At 40.2% G+C, this 15655-nt stretch overlaps 2 protein-coding genes across 3 annotated transcripts; one reads left to right on the top strand and one right to left on the bottom strand.

Annotated features, from left to right (window-relative positions):
• Positions 1–659: 659 nt before the first annotated feature.
• cenpv (centromere protein V) lies at positions 660–3000 on the top strand. Its single transcript, XM_053442239.1, has 6 exons — positions 660–908; positions 1059–1152; positions 1266–1358; positions 1577–1646; positions 1732–1846; positions 2164–3000. Exons 3-6 carry the CDS (start codon positions 1267–1269, stop codon positions 2313–2315), a joined length of 429 nt encoding a protein of 142 aa, XP_053298214.1. The 5' UTR covers positions 660–908; positions 1059–1152; position 1266; the 3' UTR covers positions 2316–3000.
• On the bottom strand, positions 2329–15500 carry pigl (phosphatidylinositol glycan anchor biosynthesis, class L). 2 transcript variants are annotated; one of them, XM_053442237.1, is made up of 7 exons: positions 15007–15491; positions 13516–13615; positions 6954–7044; positions 5773–5840; positions 4363–4394; positions 3148–3281; positions 2329–2784 (listed from the first exon to the last, which is right to left on the bottom strand). In XM_053442237.1, the coding sequence occupies exons 1-7, from the start codon at positions 15251–15253 to the stop codon at positions 2656–2658; spliced, it is 801 nt and encodes a 266-aa protein (XP_053298212.1). In that variant the 5' UTR covers positions 15254–15491; the 3' UTR covers positions 2329–2655. The 2 variants fall into 2 exon arrangements, with proteins under 2 accessions (XP_053298212.1, XP_053298213.1); XM_053442238.1 differs by lacking the exon at positions 3148–3281 and having other exon boundaries at positions 15007–15500.
• Positions 15501–15655: the final 155 nt, after the last annotated feature.

Below are 15655 nucleotides of genomic sequence, written 5' to 3'. Positions count from 1 at the left end.
GACTCGGACAGTGCAGATTAGGATGTAATGTTAGCTGCCGATTTATTTCCAACCTTTCTGAAAAGTAGGTGGGAGTGCAAGGTGAACTGTTAAATTCATTTTATACTCGATGTTACTGGAAAATGCTTCAAGGGTCCAACTGTGCAGGTTTGACTGGAAAATTCTCAAGTGATAAACACTGATCGAAGAAGGCTTTGATTAACCGGACATTTTACCTTTAAAAGTCAGTCAGACAAGGCTTTTCATTTGATGTGTTTTTTTTTTGTCCCAGAGAGAATGACTTAACTGATTATACATATCTCAGCATCTGATATTTGGCTCAGTACTCTCTATAGCCTATTGTGGGAACCAATATAGCACAAATGTAGTTCAGTAAGATAGTGGCTGCTGCTGCCTTACTTCATTCCTGGCAGTTTCAAGTGCTGACCACTGTTTGTTCCATGTTTATCTTCCACCTCTATTAAAGACATATGTGGCACTGTAATCTAAATTAAAGCTCACATGCTGGGGTCTGTGGCCTAGTGGGTTCCTATTTCTGGGTCACAGATATGATACAGCAAGGAGAGAAATAATTAATGCATTTAGGTCACAACATTCCCTTTCCACCCTTCCAGCACGCTGTCATATGATACCCAACTCGTGATGAACCGCCCAGGGCCTTACAGCGGGCTTCTGGGTGTGTGACTGAACTTGTTCAAGCTCTGACGAATGTGTTTGTGCGAAACCAGCTGTAGTCTGCCCTACCCCCTCTCCTTGGAACTATTATGTGCTGCTTCCAAGTGTTCCAGGAAAAACAATTTTTCAAGCAATAGGCTCAGCCGAGAACTGTGGAAACCGACCCTGTGAGCACACACCTTTAAAGTTTTCTCGGCTTGGAACAGCAAACTCGACGCTTTGTCAGCATAAAGGTACGTGCTTGTTCCATGAATTGACATATTTAGTGACTACATCAGCAGCAGTGATTGGGTCAAAGCTGTTTGAGGACAGGAGGCTTTTCATGTAAATGTGACTGTTATCAGTGATGGACTTTGATAGGGCCATTATGTTTTCCTCAACAGGGTGGTTGTTAGGTTGGAACGCCTTGTCCCACGTCAGCAGATTGCACAACAAACACGTCACACAAGTTTCTCCAGAACTTCAAGGAGGAGCTGGGTAAATACATTCCGGTTGCCAGCAAAGTAACGGAATTCCGGCTGACCATCCCATAATACAACAATACGAACATATGTATTCAACACAATGGTTTGATCTTTTCTTTCCAACAGAATGGATTTTGTAAAACACAGAGGTGGCTGCCACTGCGGAGCTGTTAGATTTGAAGTCTGGAGTTCTCCAAACCTCCATGTTTTCGATTGCAAGTACGTTTAGTTGATTTAATTTCAATGTTTCATAATCATATGAAAAAATACATCAAGAATATTTTAAATCTATAATCAATGGGTGGTCCTCTGCCACAATTGTTATTCTGGCCCAGAATAAATATTTTAAGCAATGATAATAAAGAGATTTCCAACAAAGTGTTGTTGCTTGACCAATTTTTCTCTCATTTTAAACTGATGTATTTTGTCTTTTCCAGTTGTAGCATTTGTACAAAGAAACAATGCCATCATTTCATTGTTGCAAAAAATCAATTCACACTCCTACAGGTAGGAAACAATGCTTTTCATTATAAATTTTAACTCTCTCAAACATTTATAGCAAATAATGTTTTTTTTTTTAATTTCTTTCTAGGGGTTGGATAGTCTGACGACATACACTTTCGGCACTCATGTTAGTCAACACACCTTCTGTAAGACCTGTGGAGTTCAAAGTTTCTTCATACCTCGCTCCAACCCAGATGGATATGGTACGACCCTGACACGTTGTCACATGTGGTGTAAACTTATTTCAACATCCTCCTGTCGTGTTTACTCCAAGCTGACCTGTCTGCACTCTAATGCCCCACTTACATGGCATATACCTATATAAAGAGAAATGTTGGGACTTGAAAACTAACATTGACCTCAGGAAAAGACTGTAAGCCTAATACTTTGCACAAACTGAAATCTGAGGTGGTACACCGGTTAAGCAAATTTTTGCTAAAATGTGCTGCAGACTGTTGACTTTATTGTTTATATGTAAACAAATTAATGGCCCTTTGTTGCTATTGTTTTTTCTTCCCAGGCATTGCTCCACACTGTCTGGATCCAGGTACAGTGCAAAGTTCCACAGTGGAGAAATTTTGTGGGGAGAAGTGGGAGGAAAGCATGGAAGCTCACAAGAGCATCAGGGACATGTCTAGACCTGTACCGGACACAGTGGATGAAAGAAAATAACAGGATAAGATACCAAAATCAAATATGTTTTTAATCAGTAGTATACAAGAGATACTGTATAGTATTTTGGACCCTGTTTCATAGCATAGTGTTTTTATACAGTGTAATGACTGAAAACCATAAAGACATTTCTATAGCAACAACGCAACAGACATTTCTATTGGTGCCATTTGAAAACGACTGTCAGCTTCTTTTGTGGACGTCTTGTGAAAAACAGTATTCAGGCTACTTTAGCCAATAAACAATACATCTTTATTCACTGTGATCCAAACAGCTCATCAGACGTGTAAACAAGCTAGTAAATTCCCGGCTAGTGTAACATTCAGGATGGAACAAACTTTCAATAGATCTTCAGGTTCTTTGGTCCTTGTGGAATCATCTGGAATGTGTTTATGAACATGTAGCGCGAGAAGGCGACGTACAGATGCCGAAACCACAGGAGTTGAGTGCGATGACAGATCATTGCTGCCTGACAAGAAAAAGAGAGATTATGATTTTCTGTTTTAGATGATAGTGACGTTTAAAACATGCACTGGACATTGGAAACAGTTTTTAATGTCACTTGATTTTACCTGAAGCTTTTCGTGTTTTAGCTGATTAATTTGTTTTGATTGATACAGTTTAAATCTATTGTAAAGGTATTCATTTCATGTACTATAAGCTTAATAAAATAATTAAAACTCAACTCCCCACTTTAGTGAAGCGTCTCTTTTTACTAACTTCATCTCCACTCAACCCTAACCCTTTTTCAGCACAAATACTGCACATGTTTAAATGATGTTTGCCCTCTAAGACTCTACAGTTACCGGTCTTGGCCAACAAACAGTCTTACTTTGGCTTTCCTGTAGCCCTGTGAGCCAATAACACAGCAGAGACATGAGGAGAGCAGCCAGCTGAGGGGGAGCTCCAGGAAGGAGATATACTTCCTGAGGAGGCCGACGGTCACCAGGGAGAGCAAACAACAGTCTGGGAGAAGAGACAGAGACCCAGTTAGCTGCTAATGTTGTTAAACATTCACTGAAGCAGCAGACAGTTAATCAGGACATGCTCAAAGTAGCAAACTCAAGCGGCCCTTTGTGTTGTAGGTTGTAAGAACCAATTGACGGGAGTTAAGTGTAAAACTATCTGATTCTATTAGCAAGCACAGACTGCAAATATGGTAACGGCATCTTCGATGGTAACATTTGTCAGTTTGTGGAGCAGGAGAAGCTTCAAGCTGCTGGTAATGATCAGGGAATCTCCCTGCTCTGCAAGGTGAGGAGGCTTATTACAGTCACGTTGTGCCTAATTCTCTCCTGCCTCCCCCACAGGCCACAGGGAGACCAGTCCAGCAGGTTAGATGCTGTATAATGTGTAACCTGTGTGCGTGTTTTCAAGATTGCTCACTGCAGGGAGAGGGTTCAAGGAAGAACAAAGTATTTTTGTTCTGAATAAAGTGTGTGTGTTCGCTGTTGCTAGGACGATGAAGCCATTCAACAGTGGTGGAACATTTTAGATCACATGTATAATTATCTACATGGGATTCTTGTTTCTTATCATGGTCTCTGCAAGCTCTGTGAAACTGAATGTTTTCCGTACAAGCAAAGTAGTCTTCCTATTGTAACATGTAACCCCCTCACTGTCCTACTTTCCCTTTCACATTCTATTTAAAAAAAATCCCCATGGTAGTCATCATGAGACTGAAAGTAAAAATCATGAACATTTGGATTGACATTATATTTAGTTTGCGGGCACACCCTTGTAAAGAAACATTTGCTATACAACTGTTTTGTCCTAGGATCCAATGGCCTTTTGCTGCCACCAGCAGACCAAACAATTAAAGAGACACAAGAATCAAGAAACCATTTTGATCAGAAGAGGGCGCTGTACATTAACAAAATGCCCAGTGTGTCCACAGTCCTTTCCAGGATTCTCAATATGAAAAATGCAGACTGGCGAGGTTATGCTTCTTCTTCCTGTCTTGTCTAGCTGTGAGACAGATCTGTATATTTGATTTGAGATTTTGAAAATAGAAACATCTTTAAAGTTTTCTTTATGTCAAACATACCATCGGGTACTTGTCCAGTGGAAGCAAGGTGGCTGTAGAAGGAGAGAAAAACCAAATGTTACACAATGAAACTCTCCAGGATCCAAACATGACTGTCACAGAGATCATACATCTGTACATCTGTATGTCATGCTTTACTTATAATATGTAACTGTGATTTAATTTTGGTTACACTGATTTCAACACAAATGGATATAGTCAGTCACTGTAAACTCAGTGCTGCAGCAAGGAGGTTTCTTTTCAGTTTAGCAACATCATGTTTTCACCCGTCAGTTTGTTTGTGTGTAAACAAGATGACGAAAAAAACGTCTGACTGAATTTCCATGAAACTCAATTCGTATATATATACACACACAGCATCATGTTTTCACCCCTGTGAGTTTGTTTGTGTGTAAACAAGATGAAGAAAAAAACGTCTGAGCGCATTTCCATAAAACTCGGTGGACGACGTATATATATATATACACATACTTCCATAGTGTACCATGGTATAAGGTATGGGTCAGTAGGGAACTGATTACATTTTGGCGCAGATCAGGATCAGGCGTTGGATCCAGAAAAAAATCTTTAACATTGCTGATAAGGCATTTTTCAATTCCTTCAGTTTCCCCAAGGAATAGTTCATGCATTTGGATGAAAACTATCAGGCATATGGGGAACTGATTAATATAGGAGTGTGTAAAATGTGTTGCAGCTTGATTCAATTTAAGGGGATTCTAGTTCTTCAAGTGTTTGTGCAAGCACAGTCAAGCTTACATTTCTATATGCATAGTTAAAAAAATATGGATGAAAAACCAAACCCAGAAGCAAACTGATGAGATTAGGAGCATAAATTCAAATCTCTATGGGTTCCATCCTACTGGGAATAATGATATGTAATTTGACATATTATATATATTTGAAAAGATGAGGCCCACAGACTGACAGAACTACAGTATATAGGCCCAGTGAGGGAAAAACAGTCCAATATGGGGACAACAATCTACACTTCCCAGAGCAATTAAAAAAAAAAACAATAGTCGGATGTAACTTGCTGGTTGGCCTCACCAAACCAGAGCTGCCCTTCCAACTCACCACATCAGGGACAGGATTTACTTCTGCTCTCTGGAAGCAGAGCCAGGAACGTTTGGATGACCTCTCAGCTATGTAAGAGAACAATTCAGAAAAACATGGTGTGTGTGTGTGTGTGCGTTTTTGTATGTGCATGTGTGCTTGTGGTGAAGGATCTGGAGAGATGGATGTTGATGTGAGTCTAAATGTTCTTCATTTTCCTGGCGATCCTTTTACGATTATGGAGTAGGCTGGTTACTGTGTGCATGTGTGTGAGCCACATCATATCCCTGAAGATGGCCCTTCTAAGTTAAATTTATAAGATATTCTGATGGCAAAGCCTTAAAGTTCAGGCTGTACCTTACAGCTTTATGGATGGCTATGTGGTTGGCATGGCCACTCACTCCTCTTCCATCGAAGGTCAGCACCTGAAACAACAAAATATCTCATTGTACGGGTGAAGAGCCAGAGTCAGGATATCTAAGAGTGATATTAAATAAACTGAGGCAACAACAGAGGGGCAGATGCTGGTAGGTTTAGTTAAAGGGGTTCTGTGTCTGACTGTGGAGCTGCTTGGCAGCTGACAACTGATATTTAAAAAGCCTTTTTCTGTGTGCATGCTTGCACACTGGAAGAAGCAAGTAAAAAAAGAATCAGGTCAAAGGGAAAGAAAAAGGGCTTGACTAAAGACTTGGCATGTGCTATGCTTAGGCGTATTCTACCACGACTATGTCTTTACCATCAAGCATAAGTTTAAACTCCCAACCACTACATATTATGAGTAAACTCCTAAACCCATAATCTGTTAGACTGGGCTGGGTTGCAGAGTAAAAGGGAGACAGTGCTCAGCTAAATGAAATGTAATGTAACAATGGCATAATGTTTGACTACTGAAACAATCCGGTTAAAAGAGGGGGGAATTAACAACTTTTCACATCTGGTTGTATGTAAACATCACTGTTTGAAAATACAGAACAGATGTTGCTGTGAGACTGACATGATTCTCTAATTGTCTGGAAGCACTTATACTGTTGAGCTTGAGAGGATGGGAGGAGGCAGGATGTGTGTTTGTTGCGGTCTTTGATGACAAAAGAGATCAGCAGCCAAAGAACAGAGGAACTCAGCTGTACTTCTTAATTATCAACCCAAAGAACTTGTTTTCTTTTACAATTGCTGTTGTACTTTCTGTTCATCAAGCTGTTTGACTGTTTTATCCCTGTTGAGACAGACTGGATGAAAATTCCTTATTTCTAAATTTGCCACATTCCCAGTAGCTAATAGCTCAGAACTGATCTGGGGCTGATAAGAATCTCAGAGACTAAATCCAAACTTTCTCCTGCAGCAGAGACCATTTCCCCTGTTTTTCTAGGGAGGCTGGAAATGCAGTCTGCACTGGACAAAAGAGATGAGGCTTACAGGATTACTACCCATACCACAGTGGAACTAGGATAATGAACTAGGAGTGTTTCAAAACATGTAGTAAAAACAAAACAATATAGGATCCTTTCACAGAATGGTAAGAAACTGTATGAACATCATACCATGTTGAAGGAGTGGGCTCTAATGTGCTTCACAATCACAGAGGAGACCAGAGAGATGCTCCATTCAGCTTTGGGGTCGTCTGGAAGTTTTCTGGAGTGCAAAGAAAGAGACTCTGGTTATCAAAGTTAATATGACTATTTTGTTTTGCTGAAGCAGCTTTAAGACATGCACTGAACTCTGGGTATTCTACTGAATTATCCAGAGGGCAGGGATGTGAAAACTCAAATGTCAGTTGTTCCAGACATGGACAATGAGATGTATTGGCCAACAAACTGTCCTACTCTGGCTTTCCTGTAGCCCTACGTCAACTGCTCCAGGTTTCCCTGCCAATATCTCCAGAGAGGGTCCAAATGAGCCCATGTGAATATACAGCAGTATTATGTCCGGAGAATTCACGAGCATGTGGGCGTTTTTGATGATGTAACAGATGCAAAGATTGAAGAGCTTTTGGTGATAAGGGCCGAGGTGGGTGTTTATGTGCTGTAATCAAAACAGTCTGCCTCCTGTGTGCTCTACCCAGACGCCACCCCTCACCTGAGTTCTGTTTGTTGTTCTGTTTTACTGTTCTTGTTAATGCATCTGACTCAGACAATCTCCTGCTGCGTTCTTCATATCTCAAAGGCAAAGCCGGGGAATGCCTGGGCCCACTTGTCCAGGCATTTTCCAGAGTTCATGTATGAGACAGCTTGAGATACAACCAAAACTCCACTGTAACTGAGAGTCAGAAACCGTTTATGCAACCTAAGCTCACTGAATGTTTCTGAGGCTGAACCGTCTCATTCCTGTCTAAAGCACAGGATTTCTGCACAGAGCAGATTTAACCCATACGTTTGAAAATAGGCTGCTGTCGAATGCAAACATGAGGGCATGCAGGGAAGCCTCATAGCATCCTGCTCATCTGAAAAGGCCGGCCTGAGAAAACATGGATTACACACTGACACCTGACCAGCTCTGAGCCTACATTACATTCACAGACTCCATTTTAGGCTGATATATTTTCTTTTCTCAGTATAGAAAATAATAATGTGGCTTTTTATGACGGTTCCTCATGAAAAAAAAGGGAGAAAAGAGCTTCAAAACACACTCGAACACAACAGTTCACACAAAAAGGCAAAGATTTCAGTAATGCATTTTAAATAGATTAATTCTTTGCACTATGTTGAAGAAACACTGAAATAATTGCATAACAGTGGAGGTGCTGCTTTGACAAGGAAAGGATCACGATCCCTGATTTGAGGGGTTGTTGTTCACGTGGGGAGGCCCTCGGTGGATGCGAGTGATAGTGCTTGTATGTATTTGAAAGTGCATAAAGTTGGGTTCAGTATGTGTCAACAGTTGTTCCCCTCCCCTTGGTGGCAAACAATGAGTCAGGACGGTTGAGCCGGTGCAGGGAAGTGATGGATTAGGCCACAAATCTATTGGCTGCCTGCGATGTGAGGGTCAGGGCTCTGGGAGTGGGGGGTGGGATGGAGGGCTCGATAATGTCCGGGGGATTAGGGGGCGGAGAGTTGGAGGTTCAGAGATAGTTTAAAACTGTCTGTCATTGTCAAAGTGTGTTGCTGTGACACTTTGCTACCAGTGACCGACATATTGTAAAGGCTGAGAGGGCATGTTTTTATTAAAATTTTAAGTTTTCTTATCTGGAGAAAAGCTAAATACTTCCTTAATTAATAAAATACAACCTCAATGTCTCCATGTGTTTCAGATAAAAAAGCTGATGGGAACATGTAATGGTTTGTGCCAAAGTGCATCATATGAATTAGCCAAATATTCAGTTTCATTGCATCTCAACACTCAGTCTCTTCTGCTCTGCTGCATTTATTAATTTATAATGTATTATTATGTCTTACAGCCTGACAACCGTAGCTAAGCACAAGTCGGCAAGGAGGGGGGGGGGGGAAGAAAAATGAACAAAAGATATCAGACACCTGACCTTTCTCAAGCAGGATGCAGTGTCAACTTCGCCAAGGCAACAGTACAAAATGTCCTAAAGTAACCTCCCTGCCTCCCTGTTCTAGCTTTGCATATGGATGCCTAATTGCTTGCAGGCATCTATATGCAGCTGTTGAACCTTGGCCCAGTAAGGGGATTCTGCATGTGTGTGTGTACGTGTGTGAGGGAGAGAGAGAGAGAGAGAGAGAGAGCTTGTTTAGTCTGGTCACATGGACCACAGGCCTGTGAAAGTGCCAGACTTCTGTCCACACAGTCAGATTATATGTCCTGCTGGGAAGGGTTAAGATGCCACTAAATGCCTACAGTACACCCACAATATCCAAGTGTAATAAGGTATTTACAACTATAGTAACAACAGAAACATATATGTCTTTCTTCCCATCCAATGATTTATAAACTTTTGCTAATATTCCGGGCATGTTTAGGAAATGAGCTGTCAGGAAAGTAAAAGGAAATAATATTGTAATTCAGAACAAAAGCAATCTAATGTGATAAATGTCAGTTTTCTGCTCCCTTCAAAATTCAATAATTGGGAGTTTTACTGTGCAGAGGCCAGTGTGTAGTAGTGACAAATGTATCTGGGATAAAAGCACAGCCTGAGGTCAGTGGCAGGGCTGGAACATCTCTCCATAATTTACTGCGCCCTGCCATGTGCTTATAAGTCAGCCCGGGCTATGTTTTACCATTGATTAATGTATATTTAAATGTTACTGCAGTAAATTCTATATTCCCTTTTTAAAAGTTGCTTTTTTTTAATATGTTAGTGGTGTGTTATCAGGGACAGAGAGACATTTTTAGAATTACTGAGACATGTGATGGCTGAGAGGCCTCAGTCAGTCTGATGGATAATGTAATGAAGAAGTGGAATGGCTGGATCTTTGCAGTCATAATGGAGTCCAGGGAGCAGACAGAGGTCAAGCCAGTGCAAATGGAGAGGCAGCAGAGCGTGCTCAGATCCAGCTTGATCACAAAGGCCCCAACATGCACTGGAGCCCCAGATACTGTCAACACAGCTGTCCTATTCAGTGTGCATTAAAGTGAAAAGCCTATTTTACAACAGATCCATGTGTTTTTCTTGGAGAACCGGGCTGTGGTTACGAGTGGGAAAGTTTCAGCCAAATCTGTCATCAGGAAACATAACCCACACTCATTGACTTCTGTTGTAAAGTTCCAGTGGCGTCAGTGCATCACACCATTGTAATGTATGAGATTACAGTACATTGAAACTCCCCACAATGCGATGGCATTCATCTAGTATTTTTGTGACTACTACAACATTTACTGCAAAGTTTTTATACAGTTTGACTAGGTCTGATAATCTCTTGATGTTCATTTACTTGTATGCAGACAGTGGAAGGTATTTCTTGATATAAGATGATTTAAAACACAGTGGTTTTAACCTGTTTATTACTATAACTATTACTGACCATAAACTGTTTAAACGCTGTCTTTTCTCATGAATGTTATGAATATTGTTATTTTGTTGACATGCTTTGTTAAACGCAACATCTATTTGCCTTCTGTCTGTCCTGGGAGAGGGATACCTCCCATATGTCTCTTTTTTCTAACATTAAAATGTTTGGGGTGTTTTGGGGGCAGGTTTTCCTCACTCTTGTAGACTCATTAAGATGTTTTTTGTGAACAAAACAGACAAGGCCGACTTTCCAAAGCAGAGCACATGTCCTGGTTAGTGTAGTTTGGCAGACAAAACGGTGGCAAATGTTTTTGCCCATGTAGAAAGATCTGCATTAAGTCAAGGTCCTTATTTTTAAAGACATTTAGCTTGTTTTACTTTATTTCTTAAACTTAAGGTTTGCCTATAGCTGAAGCACTATTTTTCAACCTTGTATTGTGTTTTTATGAACTTGCCAACTGATTTTGCACTGTCTTCTCCCTTTTCCCCTTTTTTGCACAATAAAATGACCAGTGAGAAAAACAAGGCAGGTCATATGTGGCCAGAGAAGGTTAAGAGCGAAAAGCCAGAGCCTCGCTAAGCATGTAAAGACACACAAAGAGAAAAACTGTTTGGAATGACCTACATTAGCAGCGCTCAGAGGGCTGCCAAAATGTATCCACAGTCCTTGGCAGTTGGCTCCAGCGGACATGGACAAGAGGAGGAGGGGGGAGAGAGAGTGAGGGAGAGACAGAGAGAGAGGGGGGGGGGGGGGGGGGGGGAGTGAGAGGGAAAGAGTGAGAGCGAGAGAGAGAGAGCGCTTGGTTGTGAGTGAGCGGGGCTGGGGCTCTCCAAGTTCTGACTAGGTGTGTGTTTTGAGCAAACAACAGAATACACAGAAAGGGAAAATGGGCACCACTCCAGTTCAACAGAAGTGCAGACAGCACTGAGATCAAAGTTCAGCTATATTCTGTGTGCACAAGATGATAAAACTGTGATGTCACAGACACACACAGACAAGTATGCAAACACACACGCATGCGCACACAGTTTGTTCTTCTATCTTAGTGAGGACATTCATTGACATAATACATTCCCTAGCCACTTATACCCTAAAGTTAACCATCCAAACTAAATGCTTAACCCGAAGCTAAACCTAATTCTAACCCTCAAACCAATTCTTAACCCCTCAAACAGCACAAAGAGAGTACCCGTTAAAATGTCCAGACTTTATATAAATGTCCTCACTCTGTAGCGTCAATGCTTAAAATGGTCCTCACAATGCTATAAGTAGAGGGACACGCACACACAGCAGAGTTCGCTGGGGCAGACGACCTCGGCAGGCTGCCAGCTTATTACTCTGAGTTCCAGGTTAGTGCCAGAGTTCATACAGCTCTCCTGGCTAGCCAACATGCACACCCTCACATGTACACTGCCCTGAGGTTCCTGGAAACTCCAAACATTTTCAAGGGAAGCTGCAGGGTTGATCCGTTCCACGGGGGGAAAACAAATTCCTGCTTTTTCAACAACACCTTCAACAACTATTTTCTCTGTAACTTGACCTTGCCAATATCCAGAGCCATGGGGACTGAAAGCCGTACAGCTGCATACACAAGAAAACAAAATATAAGAGAAAAAAACACAAGAGGAACAGCAATACAGTTTGAAGTGCTGTCAACTTTGAACATGAAATGACAATTGTTGTGATTAGGTTTGTTTCAACTTGGAGGCATTTATAGCCTGAATAAGAAAAATGTATCTGTTTCTCTATATAGTTCACAGCATTTACATTTTTTTATATTTTATTCAGTGAAGTGATATATTCTCATTTGATAATTTTCTTTATGGATTTCCCTGGAGAACTGAGATGAATAAGCTAACATACAAAAGCCAGAATATTTCTTAACACTGCTTTTGTTAGGGAACCACTGACACAGAGTGTCAGTGTTCATTGACAACACTGAGAGGAAGATATGCTCAAAGGTTTTCCCAGACAAAAAACTCAAACAAATATCAATTGACATTTAAATATGTGACCTGCAAATCAAAATGCAAATCTGAGCTACCTGGTGAAGCAGATGCTATTAAATGAGGGATTGTGTTTGGGAAACGCCCAAAATATCTAATAATCTAATTTAGTAGAGAAAGCTAAGAAATGTATTTGCTGCCAAAAAACATGTAAACCAGCCCAACAGTCACTCAAATGCGGATACTGACCTTGACTGATCCATCAAAACTGTCAAAAAGATTGATAGATTGCTCGGAGCAAACAAACTGCTCAGTTTTGCAAACATGACAAGGAATTTAACACAGTCCCACTAAAATAAGTTAGTAAACTCAAAAAACTGTTGTAAAGTTTGCATTGGGGAAAACTTTGGAACTTGCTTAATTATATTTTTAGAGAAGGATACACTAATAAATGCGTAGATTTTGATTATACTGTAGATAGGGGGGTTTTAGGGGGCTATGTGTCAAACAGATAAGACTTACTGTTCCTATTGACAGTATATGCTTAGCCTAATTTAATTTAATAAAAATATATTTTCTATTCTAACTATATGATCTTACAGCTTAATTTTTTTTGCAGAATATCACTTGTGGATGCTGCTACAACTGTATTCACCTGCAGGTATCAGCATTTCCTCTCATATCATATTAATATATTTTCATGGTTCTGAAGATGTTGCTTGTAGTTAGCTGGCAACATCGTTTGAACCATGTAGTTCTTTCACATGTACGTGCTTGTACCCATAAAAGACAAAGCCAGGCTTAAACGATCCATTTCATATACAGTATCATAGTAGAGGTTACCAGGACAGCCAATATTGGGTTTATTGAAGCCAGATCACAAAAAGATAACATTTACTGTATTTTTAAACTTGGATTGTTTTGCCTCTGTTGTAGTAGCGCGAGTGTGATTTGTGGTCAGCTCTAACTGATAAGCTCAACCAGGCTGAAATGCTGAGACCTGAGTCCTGAAATTAAGATTTCAGTACTCACTATGGGACTACTTTTTATAGCTTACAATTAGTCTTTTTTAAACAATACTGGTTCTCTGCAATAGACGACACAATCATGTTTAACACACAAATCTTTATATTCAACATCACACATCATAAGCAACACAAATACAGTGCTGTCAACATTCCAAAGGCACACAAGGGAAATATTGTCATATACAGTATGTTGTGTGTTTGGTACAGAAGGCTGCTCACCTGTGGTCGACTATGGTGACTCTGGAGGCCGGTATCCCCAACACGACACAGCTGTTGAGAAGTTCTTTTTTACGCTGTGCTCCTTGATTGTAGTAGTTTCCTGTGCAATATTTGGAGACAAAATAAATAGAAAAATGAAAGGATATTCTGTCTCTGTGAAATATTCATCTCAAATTGAAATATATAACATCACTTGTTTTGGATCTAAATGAAAATGTGGCACAAGTTTGGAGTGCTGCTTTAAATTCTTAGTAGACATATTTTTACGAGTCCCCATTTTTGGAAATTCATTAGACTGTGTGACAAAGGTGGATATTTCTACTGACAAATGACTACATTTGTATTTCACTTTTAATGTGGCTAAAAATGTATGTTTTTTTTTTAATGAAAAGTAACATGGTTGCGGTTGAAAATCTTACGACATAAATTAGTTTGCTTGTCATATTTTGGTTTGGTGGGGTTACTTTTTTTTCTCTAAATATCCGAATTTGACCTAAAATTCAAGATCAAATTTTCTTGAAATCTTTCCAAACTTCACTGAAAAAACTAAAGATATGCAAAGCTTGCTTGCGTGCAAGCCATTCAGAAATCCCAATCCAAAGACCAGCAAGCAATCTCTGCAAGGCTGTTTAGGTTGATGATGTTGTGTCTATCTAAAAGACTCTTCTTTTTTTAACGACACTGGCAACAATGCTAATGGCCCTACTCAACAGGACTGATGGTGTCATGTGGGTGTACCGCATTTGGACAGACTGTGCAGCCAGTAAAGGGAGGTAAATGTTGGAGTCATCAAAGTAATCTCAAACAATGGCTAATGGAAAACAAGAGCTGTGATCAATTTAACTTAAGCTCGAGTGTCATGTGTTTTGTCCTTTTCTTGATTTGCATATTAGCATAATGGTGTCTGTAGCTGTTACGTGTAAAGTATCAAACCTGACTTTGAGTTTTTTTTTGCTCCATAGCGGCCTAGCGACAACAGAGGTAGTGTGATTCATTTAACTCTTTAACTTTAGAATATTTACATTTTGTATGTATACTTCTCATCATCAATGTGCTCTTTTTCAATCGAATAAATGAAAATGTGTTTCAGCTCTGTATGTTTTCAGTAAATGAAAGCAATAATTTTGTTTTATCATAAACCACTTAAAGGCAAGGAGGCCCTAAGAGATCAAACTAGTGCACAGTAGAGTAGAATTGTCTCTAGCACCTCACCTGCCAACTGATGATGTATAAATCAGACCCAGTAATCTTTGAACCAGAGACAGATAATGTACGTAAACTGTAACTACACGTTTGTGATGTTGTGTGATGTTCTGCCTCCTTTAAGGGTGTTGTTGTTATTCTCTTTTAACTCTCATGAGTATAACATGTAACTAGGACTGGCTAACACTAGTTAGCATCAGACCACACTCATAACAATTCGTCCCCTAACTTCACATTGACTCATTAGTATGTGATTGATGTGTTACCACCGCTGTGTTGTCACCGTACCTTCAGATAAACACAACAAATGGACGCTGGCATTCAACTCCACGAGTCGAATAATCGTTGGCGCGAAGAACATACATTCATCATCCGGATGCGCAGTAACAACCAGAGCTCTGATATCAGATCCGACTGTTTCCCTGCTCGATAAATGTTTCAACGACTTCAACAACGCTCCTCGCTGTCGACGGTAGATGCATTTTATCCATATTAGAAAGGATAAAACTACGAAGACACCAAGGTAAATAGTCATTATTTTGACCGTTACTGTAAACAATCCGTGTGAAAACAAAAGCCTGACATGTAAATAGTTCCACGTGTAAAACAGGTACGCAGTATCCTCCCTCTTCCTCTCTCGGGGTACATTCAAGTCTCTGTGCTGTATCTTAGGCGACCTCCTCTTTAAAGCATCAAATAATTAAAAGTGAAACCATCAAAGCCACATCTTGCCCCTTTTAGCCCAACAATATTGTATTTTTCTCCCCAGGAGTCACTGTCGCTTTCTCAGTTCATTTAGGGTTAACCAAACAAATTGGGGAACAGGAAATACAAATATTGGGAAATGACTGGCTGCCGCATCTTAATAAATAAGACTTATACATAACGGGATAAAGTTAAAGTATCAAGTGGAAATGTCTATTTTTTAAATGTGAAA

The sequence above is a fragment of the Pleuronectes platessa genome, chromosome 15 (genome assembly GCF_947347685.1).
Source record: "Pleuronectes platessa chromosome 15, fPlePla1.1, whole genome shotgun sequence".
Lineage (NCBI taxonomy): Eukaryota > Metazoa > Chordata > Actinopteri > Pleuronectiformes > Pleuronectidae > Pleuronectes > Pleuronectes platessa.
This window is presented reverse-complemented; position numbering and strand designations above follow the sequence as displayed.